The following is a 17,980-nucleotide window of genomic DNA, read 5'->3' as shown; positions in this document are numbered from 1 at the left end:
TATTTCAGAAATATTAGAACCAGTCCTAGCTGCTTCCCAGCACACACACACACACACACACACACACACACACACACACACACACACACACACACACACACAGCTGCTTGTGCTTACAGGTCCACGAGGGTGTAGCAGAGTGGGAATGTGTTTTCTGAAAACTGAGAATGTGTTTAAGCTCTTTAATTTCTCGGCTTCTTCTTATTCTCGGAGCTTACACCCTGTGCTGTTTATCACCTCCATTCAGGACACAAACAGAGGTGTGGCTTTGGCAGTTTTAACTCTCGAAATTAAATGTTGAATAAATGGTGAAGTGTGTGTTTTTCATGCCCAGTCCCTCTCATTGTCCCGTTTAAAGCTTTCTTTCTCGTGAACACTGTCCCTCCATTCTTACACAAGTGACTAAAGTTTCAGGGTGTGGCAGGACTACATCTGTCTGCTGGGAAAGCTTTGAACACGCGCGCTGAAGACATGAGCGCGCGCTTGTTGCTACATGTTGAGAGAGTGTTAGCAAAAAAAAAAAAAAAAAAGTTGGAGATAAACCCCACAAGTAAACGGAAAACTTGGTGATGTTTAGAAATTAAAAATACAACAAATGTTCTTTGTTTGTTGAACAGCAGTAAAGTTTGTCAGAAAATGTTGCTGAAAATCTGCCGTGTTGCTTAAGCTGCGCCTCTTTCCACATTCCTCCTCTCCCAGGCACACGCCCTATGACAATGAAAAAAAAAAGGTTGGCTGAGGAGAGAAGTTAAATCACGGAAAAGATATGTGTTGCTGGTTAATCTTGCTCGAGACTGAAGAGGAGGATCTGTGAGAAAGGAGAGCAGCCTCTTGTGAAATCCTTTTGTTGCCTTTTCCTAACGGTTAGTCTGATTTTCCCTCACTTTTCATATTTTTCTGAACCTCTCTGTTCTGACGTATTAGTATTTGATAAAGCAAGCTTATTGTTAATGCGGTCAGTTTAGCTTATTTCCAGTACTGTGTCATAAATTTTGCAAAATTAGCGAGCGTCTCTATTGTCATTCCCCAGCTTGGTGGCCGCAGGGATCAGGTTCTCCTTCTTGGTAATCGTACCCCAATCCCTTTACACTTCCAAGGGAAACCTGAGTCTCGAGTCACGTTTACTTATTTATTTGCTGTGTGTCAGCCCAGCCTCCAGTCGCTCTACAAATTGTCAGGATTAGTTCGGGCTGAATGTAAATGTGGAAGCTCCTGACATCTCCGTTACGCACGGCGCTGACCTGTTCTGGCATCTGAGCGGACTCAAAGTTTTCGCCTCGTTGAGCTATCATACCTCGACTATTGCAGCCGCGATCAGATTTGACTCTTATCGGTCTGAATTATTAACGATATGATAGGACTCCGGTGGCGGGACTCGTATAGCCTCACCCTGGTGTAGTTAACGACGCGGATGGAGATATGCCGACCTGGGTGATGACAGGTAACATGGAGGATGTGAGTCAGTCACACCTCGCTCAAACAAACCCAGCAGGGTGGAGCTGATCCGCATGGTCACAGAAGTTAATCAATGCTCATGATCTGTCAGGCTGAGTCAGTAAATATACTGACCTCTGACTCTGGCAGTCATGTTAGTGAAATATACACTTTTATAAAACAAATTTATCTTAACTTCAGTGATAAGGGGTGGCCCTACCTGACTCACCTTCTAACTGGTTTGTACTTGTCAGACCTAAAAGCCGCTTGCAACACTTAACACACTGAAACTCTCACCGGTGCCTGAACACTGTTTGATTAATTCTGGGTGGTACTGCTGTGGTTACAAACATGCCAGTGAAGAGCTTCCTTTTCATCTGCTGTACTCTTATATCAGCAGTACACACAAAGCACAGTGTTGTATGGTGACTGGCTGATTTATCTTTATAAGTTTTTATTCCAAACTAAACCATCCAATCAGGGCTCAATACTGGTTCAATGAGCTGTGATCTGGTATGGGCTCATAGTGGGCTTTACCTGAGTTGGTGCTCAGGCCAGCATAGCCAAAAACATTAGGGATCCACGATATTATCGGCACAATATCGGTATCGGCTGATAAAAGCTTAAAAACACATTTATCGGTATCGGCACATAGGAAAATTTCTGCCGATAGGCACAGCCGATAAGGTGCTATTCAGTTATGATTATTGTTATTTTCCATCTGAAAAATAAGCTCCTTAAATAAAATGTAGCACTTCATTTATTTGCACTGCAGAGCTCTGTGTCTGTCACCAGGTTGTTACAGTAGCTCTAAAATAATCAAATGCAACTTGGTTATGTTTAAAAATGCATCGTACATTTAAAGTTCATGTGATCTAAAGAAATTATTTTTCTGTATTTCAATACTGAATGTCTTGAGTTTGAAAAAATAATACATTTCTTATTTATGGTAAAATCAAATGTTTTTTGTCATGTTTTATGTGTGTTTCTTAAACAAATAAGAGCGTCACAATTAGAGTAACATATAAATTCCACTACAGGATAGACTTAGCTTTCTTTACAGTGAAAAAAACAAACAAACTTGTGATTATCGGTATCGGCCAAAAGGGGTTTCGATATATCGGACATCGGCAAAAATCCAATATCGTGCATCCCTAAAAACATCACTGTGACATTATTTTGAACAGCAGAAATTTTGATCTGGTTAGACCCAAGTGGATTACACTCTGTCTTTCATGGCCTTTTTGAGCCTCTCAAGAACCCCCCATTGACCTATGACCCATGTTGAGCCCTTGAGTTACTTAGCCAGGCCTTCAGTGTTGGCTCCACATATGATTACAGCTGTTGGAGGAAAAAAAGGAAAGATATTTCTAGAGATCAGGCCAAAGAAGTTGTGGAAAGTAAAGAAACCAATTCAACAAATAACAAGCCTGAGGTTCAAGATTCCCAAATTCATGAAGCCGTTTTTTAACAGTAAAACACCGACTTTCACAAATCCAAACTGAATTTTGCTGTGCTGTTACAGTCTATGGTATTTTGGAAATCAGTATCTTATTGGGGTGACAAGAAATGTTTGGAGGACTGTAAGAAAAAGCAAAGATAAAGTATCAAATATTAATCTCTTTGAGTTGTTCCTCTTATCTTTGCCACTTGAGAATTACAAAGTAGTTTCAAACTCTAGGACTTGAAAAAACACTCTGTGGTTAACTTGGGTCTTAATTCCCCCAAAACAGAACAACCAAAAGAATATGTGATGCATATCAGACAATGCACTGACCCTCCCATGTGTATTCCTCAGACCCTGAGTCATTAAAACTGTCTCCATGTGGTGAATCATAATGGAGTTCATGTGCTGGGAGAGCACCATGTGTATTCAGCACACACAGTCAGGCCACCTTATCGGGAAAAAACAGGCTTCATGCTCCTTTTTACAAATTTATAAATCCATGGCCTTGTCTCCAGCTCTGACCGTAACCTGATGTTCATGTCATGTCACTCAGAGGAGACAGTAATAAAACAACAGATGGACTCTCTATCAGGCATTTTAATATATGTCCTATAAAAAAAAACTCCTAAGCTTTAATCTTTCTGCACCCTTGCAGATAGCAATCTGTGCTTGTTGAGGATGCTCAGAAGGTGTTGGGACATTTATAGTAACCTTTGAAATAATAATGAACATCATGCTGATGATAGATGCCCACTTGTATGTGGGCTCACCTGTGTGTGCGCATGCGTATGGATGCTGGCATAATTTGCAGCCATGAAACTGAATCCAGGGTTTGGGTGCCTGTTCTCCGTCACCCAGTAATTAGGTTAATGCAACACAAGTCCTAATTGGTGTTGTTGTTCTCGAGGTATGTGTGTGGACAGTGTGTGTGTGTGGCTTTCTATATGTTTATGTGTGTGTAGCACGAGCATTGAGGTGTGACATCTGTGTCAGATGGGAGATTTACCAGCTTCTACAGTTTCAACACAGCCACAGGCACTTATCATCATTAGTCGACTCGTGGTTATTCCGCTGCCTCTTGGTAATTTCCAATACTCCCTGTTAGTCCTGCTGCGAAGCCTAGCACCACGATGCACTCTACTCAAGTATCTCCACCATTCATTCACCTCTTTTGTTTTCTCTGACAAGATACCTCCCAGATCCAGTTTGTTGAGACAACAGGAAGCTAAATGGGAGCAAAGACCGAAGAGTATTTACTCCTGTGTTGAAATATAGTCGGAAACCTGTGGTTAAAGCTCCTGCGAGGAGTTTTGCGCAGTTAATGAAATGAAGTGAAATCAATACTAATGCCACTTGAGGATTGAACACTTGAGGATTGAACAAGCCAAAGAGACCATCAGAAACATGATTTATTGTTTATAAATAGTTATTTTGCATGCTTGTCAATCCTGCTGTGGAGTTGTTGTCATATGAGCTTACAAAAGACACAGCTGTTTTTACATTTTCAGTGCAAGATTAAGATTAAAAGTAATGAGGGTATAATTTCTAGGGCTGAAGGCACAACTCTTTTTTTAATGAACTAGATCAGCAAGATCAGTTTTGTCCTGGAAAATTGGCACAAGCCAAAAGTTCTTTACTAGTTTTTTAAACAGTAAACCACCAATCGTTAGTTGTTTGGTAAACAACAACAGATGGTATCTCCAGATGCTTCCCCAAATAGGCAGGTCTCTAGAACTGCCATGGCCTAAAAACATAGAAGAGAAGAAAAAAAAATAAAGTCTTATATTGTCTTTAACCACCATAAGTGGAGAACTTAACAGCATTTTGCAAGTTATAATGACAATTTGTAGCAGGAAGAAACCTTAGGCAGAACCACACCTAAGTAAGACAGCCATCTGACTCTACTGTCATCATGACCCAAGCATGTATCGTTAAGTAATGCTGTCAAGTTGTACACTTTGTTCAGTTCAATTCAGTTTAATTCAAAACAGTTCAGTTCAATTCAGTTCAGACAGGGGTATTTATCTCACAAAAGGCAATTTATTTGTAGCCTCATGTCTGCAGTCAGTCAACAACATTAATAATCAATCAAAATGTCGAGGACTCGGTGAAGGTGATGTTTGAATGTTATAAGTGGCTTATGTTTATGTTACATTTGTGTGCCTATCTGCTATTCTTCATATCTTAGACAGAGGCTGGAACTGCCAAAAATCAGTTTTTCCACGTTGAGCTTTAGACAGATTGATCTGAATGAAGCGGATAGCTCAATCTGACTGTGTTAAAGTGGAGTAGAAGGTGAGCAGCAAATGTGTGACACAATTTAAGCATCTGTTGATGCAACTGTTGCAGCGTAGCAGTGTAACATCAAAAAGTAGAATTTATCTGTGATTTGTGACCTTCTCTGATGATATATATATATTGAATATATATGATTGTTGTTATTATTACTCCATCTTGTTGGTGTTGGTTTTCACAGCAGTCATGCTGCCTGCTCTGAGCACATACAGCAGAGGTTCCACATGAACAATAGCTTCATTCTTTTTCAAGTCTCTCAGTAAGTTATGACAGTGTGACACCGAGCCAACGCCTGGAGCCTGACACAGGAGCAGCTGAATGGAATTCTGTCATCATTCATTTTATCATTCACGCCTCCGCTTGTCTTACTGGGACATTTTGGGTCAGCGAAAAGGCTCACAAGCTGTTCTCAACAATATTAAGTGAATGAGCGGAGTCAGTGTGCATGCTGTCTTTCTGTCTTATTTTGAGAGGAGATGGCTTGTGGTGTAAAAATGGTACAAAGATTTTGTTTTTATTTGCCCTGTGCTCGTCCACAGGATGTTGTGTATTCCTTCAGTGTGAGGAGAGGTGTGCAGCAGCAGCAGCAGCAGCAGCAGACAGGCAGTAGGCTGTAATCTGAACCTGTGGCCTCCTGCTGGCTTCTGGGGATCAGATGTCCTCTGTCAGAGATCACAGCGCCCATTGTGTTTACCTCAGAGACTCCCCTCCTCTAAAACCTTCCATCTCCCTCTCTCCCTCTCACTCTGTTTACCTCTGAGTGCTTCCAGCCTCCCCTCCCTCCCTCCCTTCCTCCCTCCCCATCATCTTTTTTTTTTTTTTTGGGTATGCTGACATCATTTGGGTGTCTCACCTACTCTCATGTTTGTGTTCACAGGACAAACATCCGTAGTTCAGAAGAATAGAGTGTAGATAAAGGTAGCTTAGAAAGTAACTTTGACACCTTTGCTTTGTTAATCAACAGTTTGTAGAACTTGTTGGTTTTGACTGGAGTCTTCCAATAACACATAATGCTAACAGTATATGGGCACAGTTTTTAATGAAACTCCTCTTGATCAGAGGAATAAGCATTTTAAGGTTTTGGCCTAAAGTCTTTTTCTTCCCAGTAAGGCTTTTTCCCACCCTGGACCTGTATGCATTTGCATCTTGACAGAAGTTAAGCAAACTGTGCCTAATAACATGATCTCTAGTGTCTAAGATATGGTTGTATCTGCTCCTCCTGCTACCCTCTACATTCAGTTAACCTTTTCCATCTCTGTCCGCCCCTCTCTGCAGAAATGGAGTCAGCTATTAAGAGCATCGTCACCACATTTCTTTCCTCTTCCAAGGGAGGGGAAAACATGAGCGGGGGCGCCTTCCAAAAAATGGTGAAGAAGCAGCTTGGCACCATGATGGAGGTAAGGAACCAAACTCTCTGCTACTCTTCATCCCTTTTCTCTCTCCATAGAAATCCAACTTGGTCTGTCAATTCTTTCCTCATGATCCGCAAAATCACGACTAATGACAACTGATCCTGTCTGCTTCTGACTCACTTGTCGTGTTTAGGACACAAACTCTTCCTCAGCCGTCAAAGAGATGCAGCGCGGGCTGGATGAGAACAATGATGGCAAGGTCAGCTTCCAGGAATACCTCACCCTGATTGGTTACTTGGCAAACGCCGTCAGTCAGCAAAAGTGTGGTTCAAACCCGGATACTTCCTAGATGCTCGAGAGCCTGCAGACAACAACTCAACGTCCTTTTTTATTTTCTAACATGCCTTCTGAGTAGCATCCTCCATTACAGTTTAAACATTTTGCAACAACAGTCCATAATCATTCGTCAGATGTATCCTGCTCTAATTTTCACTTTAATGCCTGTTTCAAGTCTCTTTTTTAGTCCCGTCTTTGAGCTCCACTGTGGTAAACATTGAAGGACTCTGAGCTGTTTTTTATACCATTTATACAGAGGATGCCTACTGTATTTTCAAAATAAAGATTTTATGTAACAAAACAGCAGTGATCTCTGTTTGATTTACTTGTTTTTTAAAGCTCCTGTGAGGAATTTTCAGATTGTGTTGTTTTGGCGCCCACTTCGGACAACTTGAATTATAATATCCTGCTTTTTAAACAGTCAATTGCATCACACACAAAGTATTGTTGCTGTAGCATATTGTTAAGGATTTCCTCTGACACCTACCCCCACCAGTAATTTCAGACACTAACTAGAAAAACAGACCTCCGTCAAGCACATTGTGATTGTCACGTGACATTTAAGTCCTACTTTAATGTTATACTCCCTTTCAGCAGACTGTCTGCTACAATTTGGTGTAAGTTGCAGGTTTGTACAATATTTTGTTTCCTGACAGTGTTGGAAATGATGATGACCCAATACATATTCCATATTCCAGATCTTAGTATCCAGATTATTGCCAGGATCTGGATTGTCAGAAATTATGGTGACCTTGTCTTGTATTGTTTTGCAAAGCAATCCGACCATTTATCATGGAGTTATATACACATATGGTGAAAACAGTACTGTGTCACTATGATAAATAATCCTTTAAAAAAGCCCTGGATCCAGACGGTGATCCAGATCACCTCCAAAATTGAATCACTTCTTTCTTATCCCATTTTGAACATTTCCTGAAAATTTCATCAAGATCTGTTTTTTTTACTTTTTGAGTTATGTTGTTCACTGACAAACAGACAAACTCTCCCAAAAACACAACCCCCTTGGCAGAGGTAATAATAAGGAAAACGAATCAGTGGACAGAAAAAAATGTGTTTGCTTCAGTAGGTCATAAAGAGCCTGTTTCACAACCACCTCACAGTAGCTTTAAGCATTGAGATCCAAACTTGAGTGTGAGTCTGGAGGTTTCCCTGACAGGATTCGCCATTGTCCCTCAGTCACAGTCAAATGATACCTGCTCCTCGTAGCTAGCAGAAACGTCAACCTAAATATAGCTGTGACATCCCCGAGCATTCAAACCCAGCAGCCTTTCTATGCATCAACTATTGCAACCAGATCCTGACATACAGTATTCACTTCCTATTGTGCAGCCTCCTCCACTCTGCAACACTATACACATATGGTGCACATACACTATGCAAAGCCCATTCATTTACACATGATCCTACCGCCATGACACATAAACACAAAGATGAACTTACAGGATGGCAGCTCAAACACACGTTTCATGTCAATAATGGAGACATGCATGTGTCTTTGCTTTCTTCAGCATGATCACACCACATTTCTCTCACTCTTCTCATCATATCACTTTCAGCCTGATGGATATGTTGGATTCTGGGAGATGCTTTGTTTACAAAATTACAAAATACCCAAGGATGAGTTTGAAGGAAAGTTTACAGTTCAGTGACCTTGTGACTTCATGACAAGAGCTTTAGATTTATTTATGAGCCTTTAACTTTGTGAGGCCAAACTTTTGTTGATATTGATAAATCAATTACAATTTTAAAGCAAAAATAATGATAATAGTAAAATAAACAAGATGATGATAGCTAAAAGGGAGGTTAATTTGAAACTAAGTGGCTTTCAGGGTTAAAGAAAACTGAGCATGTGAAACTTTAATGACCTAAACAGAGACATGAATTGGATCAGATGTCCTTTGTGCCTTTTCTTAAATATTGCTGAATGACAGCCTTAGTTTCACATTTTTTTCCACATAAAAAAACTCTTTGCATCTGTTTAACCATTTTTTTTCTCCTGAAGCACCTGCAAAGGAGACACAGCAAATGCATTTTTCAAAATTCTATGTCTTATCACAATAAATGTACAAGTATAAAAAATACCTTTGACCCTTCATTGTTTAAAACTTTTAACCTATTTAAACACTTTCAGGGACACTGCTGGCATCATCTTTTGTTGATATCACATTATACCTATTTTAGTGAAAAAACAAGGTGGCGAAAATATCTGCAAAAGGCTTCGATAGCAGCTCCCAAAGTAAAAAAAGAGAATAATAAAAATCATCTTTAAATTTTCTGAATGAAACCAGTGTATTTATGAACAGTAACACTCATAACCAATAAAAAATAAGTAAATTATGACTTAATAATATTTATACCCAGTAACTTCCTGTACAAAGACCAAGTTTCAAAGTAGTACCAAAGTAGTTGTTATACTATGAGGTCTGATTTATCCCAGGTAGTAAGGAGAAATAAAAAATCATTATCAGACAAAAAAAAACTTTGGTCTCAGAGACATTTCTGACAGGAACTAAGATGAAAATACTTGCTGTGGCCTGACTTTTTGCTGTGGATGATGATGGCAGGTTGCTGACAGAATGAGTCAAGTTTAAAACTACTCCATGTAAATTCTTAATCTCCCTTAAGAGGAACAGATCCAGAAGATTCTGGGTGAATCTGTCACAGATAGACAGGTTTTTGTAAAGGACACTTAATAAGATCTTATTTGACAAAAAAAAAAAAAAAAAAAAAAAAAAACATCTGTGTCCATGTAAGTACAGGTCATTGTTAGTTTTTTTTTTATTTCTTTTTTTATTATTTGATTAATCTTTGATTGATGTTGCTTTTTTTATACAAATATGTGTTTATTGGTGGGTTTTTTTTATCATTCTATTTGAAAATAAATGTTTTTTTTGTTTTTTTTTAACATTCATGCCAATAAAGCTTATTTTGAATTTGAAGTGTATGTAGTCAGTGGTAATTAAAAAACAAGCAGCAAATTCAATACTTTGTGTTTCCATTATTTTATGTTTTAAGGCTCACAACTTTTTCCAGCTAAATCAAGAAAAGTAAAAGTAAAAAAAAAAAAAAAGTGCATCTTTCTTTGGCCCCATCATCCAGACTACATGCAATATACCTTAAATCTGAGAGCAATCAAATGTTTGACAAGTGAGTGAATTCAGGTGTCAGATTCAGCTTCTTTCATCTTAAAAACCATTTAAAATCGGGTGTTTGTGATCAGCCACTGATCTGGAAAGAGTCATTCATGCTCCATCATCTTCCAGGCTGGGCTGTCCTAACTCACTCTGCTGCTGCAGAAGTAAAATAAACACATTCTTGTGTGTGTAAATTAGGGGTGGTTACCAAATTCAGGTACTTTTATTGGTACCAAAATCTGTCAAAAGTACGGGGTACCGACTCACAATCGAAAGGTTCTATGCTTAGGTACCTAAACACATCCTTGTGGCTCTGAGGGAGTGGAAAAGCAGGTGATTTTTCATTCTGGACATGAACACAGCATTGAAATATTATATATTGAAGATTAAAAATATGAACTGAAAAAATGAGAATTTAATATTAAATAAGTTGATGTTTTTTACCACATAAACACAAAAAAGTACAGAAATTGGTACCATATCGATCCAAATGTGAAAGGTACCCATCCCTGGTGTTAATGTGGTGATTTCTAGAGCACAAGTGAAAGTGTGCGTCTTCCTTTGTGTTTTTTTTAGTACCAAGTCTTTGTGTTGGGGTTTCTCTGCATGGCTGCCAGGTGTGAAGGCTCCATTCATCCCTGCTACTCCATTTGATACTGTATTACACATGATCAACCCTTCCCTTCATTCAGTTCACATTGCACACACACGCCAACACACACACATGCCAACACACACACACATGCCAACACACATACCAGCTTAGAGCTGTGCCTGTTGAAGAATATTAAGTCTTTCTACTTTTTTATGTCACAGTATTTATTTCACCAGTCCTTCCTTGCTTTAAGACGAGTGCATGACAAGAGAGGAAAGTTGCTCAACAGGTCAAGCTGATAATGATGAAGCTGTAGCAAAGTTACTTCTTGTGTTAAAGGGTGGCAGTGAGTCGAGCTCCTTAATGTATAAACATATCTTAAAGATTCAGTTTATCTTCACTGCAGTCTGCAGTTACTTAACAAGCATATATGCTGTCATCTGAGAAGCACTTTGACAGGACACCAGGGGCTTCTGTGGTGCCTGTGGTCAAATTAAGGGTTCTTCAATTTACTTAATGTCTCACAGCAGTTACAGTACCATTAGTGTTATTTGTCAATATGACAGTGTGTTTGTGTGTGTGTGTGTGTGTGTGTGTGTGTGTGTGTGTGTGTGTGTGTGTGTGTGTGTGTGTGTGTGTGTGTGTGTGTGTGTGTGTGTGTGTGTTTGGATGGATGGCAGGTGTCTGATGGGTAAACAGAGAAGAAGGAAAGGAGGGCATGTTGGGGGTTGGGGGTTTAGGGGTGGTGAGCAACAGGTGGAAGGAGGGACAGAGGTGGGACGGGTGGAGTGAGGGGTGTATTTAAGACCGCTGTCCTCCTCATCCTCCACATCAGTCGCTCTCGCCTCCTCTCTCACAGCCCCGACCAGCAGGCCAGCTCTCCTCCTCCTCCATTCAGGTGAGACATGATTGACATGACAGCTGTGTCTGTGTGTTTTTATCTTTAAAAGTAAAGATACAGATATTGTATGATGGATTCTGTACGAAGACTGCCTGTAAAAACTCCTTTGGTTTGTGCAAAATGACAACAAAGAGAGAAAAATCTTTCTCTTTCTGCTCTGATAAGCTAAAGAAGCATCATTTATGTTTCACAGAGCTTGTCAAACATCCTGTCTGTTGTGTCTGTGTCATGAGAATCAGGAAGCCATCATTGAGGTTATTTAAGATGTGATTGTGGCGAGGAAAACTCCTCACAGTTCAGAGGTGATGTAGGTTAAAAAAGGCAAGGACCTACACCTGTATCCCATGTTTTCTCCCATCCGGTCTGACTTAAAGTAAAAGCCAGATCAGGTTGCCTCTGTGTGTCCTGGTTACATCTCTCCTCCTCCTCCTCCTCTTCTGCTGCTTCGGCTGTTTTATCAGCTTAGAGTTTCACTCTTATCAGCTGGCTCACATGTCCTGCCGCTGACTGTGCCTGACTCCCAGAGGTCCTCTCAACAGGGCAAAGCGACAACCAGATAGAGGATCACTTTATCAGCAGCACAATCTTATCAGGACTACTGGCAGGAAGGAAACACTCCTGAGGAGGAGCAGGGTTGCAGGGTTTCCGATCTGCCAAATACCTCTTGTGTCACTGGATAGATCTGCTGACATGCTGCATAGTAAATAAGTTTGTAGCTGTCCGTTTTATTTGGGTGCTTGCCCATGCATCAGCAGCTTTGAGAAATAAGACAATGGGAGCACTGAGAGGCTTTAACCTGTGTTGATTTGGAGCAAACTCCTGCTGCAAGCATGATACTGACTTTCTGCCTCCTTCCCTTCAGAATGTCTTTGCCCAACTCAGAGAACGCCTCCACCCTGGAGAACGCCATGCAGCTCATGATCCAGACCTTCCATAAGTACTCTGGAAACGAGGGCGACAAATACACACTGAGCAGGGCCGAGCTCAAAGAGATGCTCACCACAGAGCTCGGCAACTACCTGGGGGTAAGGAGATGAACACTCAGCTACTTAAGATGCATGTCACACACATGTGAAGTAGATTAAAGACTGTCCTCTCTGTTTTACTTTACTCAGAACGCCCAGGATAAGGAGGCCGTGGATAAGGTCATGGGGGATCTGGACTCCAACAACGATGGGGAGGTAGATTTCACCGAATTCATCATACTGGTGGGAGCTCTCACAGTGGCCTGTAACGACTTCTTCCTGGAGTACAACGACAAGCCGGAGAAGAAGAAGTGAACACAGCCTGTGCATCCACTCAGCCGACACTCACACTCACACACACGCTCCAGGGAGGAAACGCCTAAAACAGCGGAGATGGAGCTCCTGTTGTGGAATTCATGCGCACAAACAAACACACATTTGAAAAGTCTTTCCATCAGCAGTAAATGTTGAGTGTTTGTGTATTTGTTTGTCCAATCTGTGTAACACAAACTGTTTTTATTGCTACGTGGAAAGCTGGAGAGCTGCAGTCAGTTTCAGCACTTGGCATGGTTGAATCTGGGAATACTTATCTGGTTCTTTTTCTTCTTTTGTGTTTTGTAACTTACCAAAGCGAAGGAATTTCTCCCTGGAAAGAATAAATGTGAACTTAAATCAAACAATGTCATGTCAGTTGTGTTTTTATTGATGCACAGAGGGGGAGCAGGAACACATGGTAGACACCAGGTGGCAGCAATGAGCTCAAGTTGACCCTCAGCTTCTGTCAGAGGATTAGTTTGAGATGCTTTGGGATCTTCGCTGTATTTATAAAACATACGACATAAGAGCTTGTAGCTATATATGAGTGGATGCTGTGCTGAGTTCAAGTTTGTGGCTAGAAAACTACACATTCCTGTTTATTTCCTGCAGAATAATGAGGACTTGAAGTGGCCTTGGCTGGGCCCTACACCCATGATTGTTTATAGCAAAACAGAAGCAGTGCAGGAGCGTGTAGGTGTGTGTGTTTGTGTGTAACGATCCAAAAAGGAAGCCACTGGCCTCAGTATTAGAAAGCCAGGAAGCATTTCTTTCTTTCGTTCTATCCTGTGGTGTAAGATTGATGGGAAGTGGAGTGAATACAGTAATTTAACAGATCAAAAATATGCCACACAGACACACACATGTTGGTTTATCTGAACCTACAACCTTTATTGGACTGGTTAAGGTGTGCACAGGAGCAGATCTGAGAGTCAGGAAGGAGAAGGTGAAAGATGGGCGGGAGAAAGAAGAGGAGGAGGAGGAGGAGGAGAATAATGAGAGAGGATGTGAGAGGAAAGGAAGGAAGGAGAGTTGAAAGGTCAAAATGAGAAAAAGAGTGGACAGCAGCACTTTATGTTTTTTTTGTCTGTGTGGAGTTGTGCAGCCTACAGTTTTTCACAGGTCTCTGAGAGGCTTTTTGCACTTGTTTCAGGATCTGTTGGGGATCCCCCCTCTGGAAAATCCCATCCTTCAGTGACAGGCTGAGAGAGTAGGTGAGAGGGAGAAGAGGGAGAGTTTCGAGTCCAGCACTTAGCTGAGCTGCAAGACTCGACCGCACGACCGTAAAAAGCTGGGAAACTCACTTTGATTGGCAGTTACTAAAGATGAGAGCCGTTTTTCAGATTCTTATTGTGGCTTTTATACGCAATGACAACACCAACAGTCTCCAGTCTCTGCCTCGTGTCCTTCTTTCTGGCTATATTTTCTTATTTTCACATCTTCTTGTTTTTCTTCCATAGCTGCTACATCAACATTAAAAAAACCTTTAACCTGCTGTGTTTAGCCTTTCATTTCCTGCATCTGATTTAGCATCTGAGCCCTATCTGCCCGTTCCACTGCTTCACTGTCGGCACTCTAGTCATTTCTCTCTCTTGTTTATTGAAAATTTAATTCACCTCTCTCCTCCCTGCGTGCCTGGAAAAAAGGCCTTCTGCCTATTGCTGGGTCGTCCCTGTGAAATGTAGGAATGAGACAACGCAGCCAGTTCATGATGGGGAGGAAAGAAAGGGAGAAATGCAGTAATGAATAGGTGTATCGAGAATGCAGGAGTCTTTTTTTTTTAATTGGACTACATGTCAGGAACGTGTTTGTCTGCAGGAGACAGGAGAAAGGGCAGAGGACTGAGAGAGAAACAGGAGGGAGGGAGAGATGCACATACAGTATGCTCCTCTGAACATCGTATCTGACAGATGTGATAATGCATCAAGGCATGGGGCACGCATCCACACACACACACACAAGCACACACACATGCATACTTGTATACATATGCTCTGAACATTACATACTAAAATATGAAATTACATATTAATACACATAATACTGTAGCTTTGATTCCATGAATTCCCATCTTTCATCAAAATAACATCATCGTAATGATCTAATACTGATCTCTGCTCCGGCTAAACTGACCTTTAAATACTTCTTCATCACCGCGTGTCAAATAGGATGTCCGATCAGCCATCTTGGCTTGGATCCCTCAGTTTCTCCTCCGCTAAACTCATCTGACTGCAGCCGAGCACTCGGGCACAGTGGGCTGCTGCTCCTGCTCTCGACTTAATGTGCACAACTCTCTAAGCAAAAAACTGTCCATGCATAATCTATGACTTTATCCCCATGACTTTCATCTAATAACGCAACCTGACTCTCTCTTTAATTCACCCGTCCTGCATGTTTTTCCCACTGCAATCTGTTGCCTGTACACATAATGTGTCAGTGTGCGCATCGTAGGCTGTGTAACAGTTTATATCACATTCTTGTTTAATCTATACAATCATACATAGCCTCTCTATCAGTACCAGACCCTTGCATGAGCTAACACATAGAGAAATCTTAATAATATATTCCTAATGCTATACTGTGGTAAGTTGCTATGCTATGATAAAATATACTGAATAAGTTCACCGACATTGTGGGTTTTTGAAAAAATAAAATGAATGTATAACAACCTGGGTCTGAACCTCCCCTCCCTCTCTGATCGGCTCACTCTCACATCAGTCAGTTTCATGAATGAGTAATGTCGCAGTTGAAGGCGGGCATGTCATGTGTCTATCAAGCATCAAGCGAGAAAATTGGCTGGCGTGAGGTTCGACAAGGAGTGAATCAGAGCATCCTTGCTCCCTGATTGGCTGAGGAGGAGAGCAGGGAGGAAGAACCTTTCCGCCATAAACGGGGGAGGTCAGTCCATGGGACGTCTGGACAAAAAACTGCAGGTTAGAGTATACGATGGTGTTTTCCTTTGTCTTCATACAAGAAAAACTGTTTTTCGTTGCAAAAATCAGTACTATAAAGGTAATGGGCGTGGTTGCCGTTCAGTTCTGGTTCCAGTCCAAATATAGACGCGATAAAACCCAGACCAGCCCCCCACAACAACCAGCAGCTCATGTCCGGCTGTGCTTGGTTGGTCGGGGGAGCTGTCCGTCAGCGTGTTTCTGGGCCGTGGGTGTGGTCAGCCTGGCGGGCTGGTGATGGTCTTAACTGTGTAATTCTGGAAGAGCGGCTGCATGAACATGCCCAGTGTGCCGAAGACACACACGAACACAAAGATCCACAGGAAGAGGCGGTCAATCACCATGGCAACGTACTTCCAGTCCTCGCTCACCTGTGGACAGAGACGGACAAAGGCAGAAGACAGATTAAGGTGAGCTGAATCCTCGTACTGTCTCTATCTCTTCCTCTGCCGCTCCCTCTGCGGGGGTTAATAGAGGTGAAAGGTTAATGTGAGCGGAGACTCGTTGTGCCGCACAGCTCTGATGAGGTCACGCTCAATTCGTGGAGGACGAGGGGGAGTGAGTGAGTGATGGAGGGCTCAGAGACAGAGGGAGTGCTGACACTGTAACCCCGCTGATGATGACTTGGGGAGAAGGAGGAGAGAAGGGAAGATGTGACGGGGCTGCTCGCCATGCCAGGGGAGGGAGGGATTATAAAGTGGTTGGCATGGCAACGGGGAGGTTACTATGTGTATGACGGACAGAGTTATAGAGGATTGTTAATTCCCGTGTCAGTTTCTTTCATTCCAGGAGAGAGGGCTGATCTCCTAAGATGCCTTGAGGGGAGAGCAGTAAAACATGCCTCCTTCACTCAGTCTGGGATCCTCTGTTCCAGTTGTGCTCGTTCCCTATGCTCACGTCACCTCGCTGCTATAATTACACGTCTGCGTTGAATATTCAGAAGGCTGAGGTTGCGTCACTGGGTCCGTCTCCTTTGCTCATGCACTGCTGTAGTCCCCGATGTGTCTCTGACAGCGGACATAAACAGCTTCATGGCCATGATAACATGATATGACACTGAGCAGACTGACCTGTGCAACACATGACACACTTCATGTTGCTAACATATGCACACAACACAAGCTAAATTGTGCTGAGGTTTTATACACACAGAGACATTAAAATACTCTTGAGTATGAGCAGGATGGTTTTATACGGTGACATCTGTTTATCACTGATGTGTCTGTGTTGTTGGCAGGAAACTGCAGAGCTGTAAACTGCTGCAGCACAAAGAAGTCGTTGGCAGCATCACCTGCCTGTAACTTTCACCTCATATTTACAGGGTTGTTAGAGTTAAAAATTAATTTTATGAGCTTTTATTAGGGGATGACAAGACAGCAAAGCCGTCTCGAAACCCTAAAGATTTCTTCTTTAACAGTGCCCCAGCTACTTTACCCTGCAGGTCTGAAATCTTTCATGTGTAACGATGATGTTAAGACCTACAAAAAAAGTTTCTCAGCATGGTGACATCCCAAGAGAAAGTTCAGAAATTTAATACCACCTACATTTTATTTTTGGTTTATGTTCAAATGAATTGTGTGTGTAACAGACACACTGACGATGTGTTTTACTCTCTGATTAACAACTTCTCCCTTTTTTCACATACAAATTTTCACTGTACTCAGAAATGTCATTCAGACCATCACTGATCAGGTCGTGTCCTCTCATCAAAGGGTGTGTCCATGACAGAGGCTATAAAGTTGCACAGTTCATTTGGAGGTAAGTCAAGCTATGCCTGGCTGAGATTTGAAAACTAACTAAGAAAAACAAACGTCAATCAAAAACAGCAAAGTTAGAGGCAGTGAAATCAAACCAGAATGCTAAAGTAACAAGGCTAGAGTCAGGTAATAATCCTGTCTGAGTTTGTGGCTATATCTTAGACTGTAAAGTAAGGGAATAATATCTGTGGAGTCACCCATTGGTTAACCCATCGAACAACAGATCATTTTGAATGTGATGACTGTTCTAGGAGCTCCCTCCCCTTCCATGTGCCTAAGTGAAATGTAAAAGCTTTGGAAAGAGGGAAGAAAACCTCCCATTTTCTGTGCATACAGAAAAGGCCAGGGCAGGAAGAGCAGCAGCAAAGACTCAAAGAGGTGAAAATCTGTGTAGGCTTTGGTGACAGCAGACCATAGACTGTATAAAACACGGACGTAGTCTCGCCGACGTCACCCGTCTGTTTCTGAAACAGAAAA

The 17,980-nt window shown here is 41.7% G+C and overlaps 3 protein-coding genes across 3 annotated transcripts in view; 2 read left to right on the top strand and 1 right to left on the bottom strand.

The window, feature by feature from the left end:
• Nucleotides 1-710: 710 nt before the first annotated feature.
• LOC141801161 (protein S100-A16) lies at nt 711-7,135 on the top strand. Its single transcript, XM_074684113.1, has 3 exons — nt 711-863; nt 6,452-6,573; nt 6,722-7,135. Exons 2-3 carry the CDS (start codon nt 6,454-6,456, stop codon nt 6,875-6,877), a joined length of 276 nt encoding a protein of 91 aa, XP_074540214.1. The 5' UTR covers nt 711-863; nt 6,452-6,453; the 3' UTR covers nt 6,878-7,135.
• A 4,323-nt stretch (nt 7,136-11,458) lies between these two features.
• s100t (S100 calcium binding protein T) lies at nt 11,459-13,110 on the top strand. Its single transcript, XM_074682753.1, has 3 exons — nt 11,459-11,512; nt 12,378-12,540; nt 12,631-13,110. Exons 2-3 carry the CDS (start codon nt 12,379-12,381, stop codon nt 12,793-12,795), a joined length of 327 nt encoding a protein of 108 aa, XP_074538854.1. The 5' UTR covers nt 11,459-11,512; nt 12,378; the 3' UTR covers nt 12,796-13,110.
• A 152-nt stretch (nt 13,111-13,262) lies between these two features.
• The window catches only part of chrnb2 (cholinergic receptor, nicotinic, beta 2), a 40,411-nt gene continuing 35,693 nt past the window's right edge, over nt 13,263-17,980 (bottom strand). The window contains exon 6 of the mRNA XM_074682752.1: nt 13,263-16,117. Coding sequence (XP_074538853.1) covers nt 15,965-16,117 — 153 coding nt within the window. The 3' untranslated portion in view covers nt 13,263-15,964. The remainder of the gene's footprint in view (nt 16,118-17,980) is intronic.

The sequence above is a fragment of the Halichoeres trimaculatus genome, unplaced genomic scaffold, assembly GCF_033239565.1.
Source record: "Halichoeres trimaculatus isolate MK-OKI-2021-1 unplaced genomic scaffold, fHalTri1.1 fHalTri1_scaffold_12, whole genome shotgun sequence".
Classification (NCBI taxonomy): domain Eukaryota; kingdom Metazoa; phylum Chordata; class Actinopteri; order Labriformes; family Labridae; genus Halichoeres; species Halichoeres trimaculatus.
The sequence above is the reverse complement of the archived record's forward strand: the minus strand, read 5'-3'. Positions and strand labels throughout refer to the sequence as shown.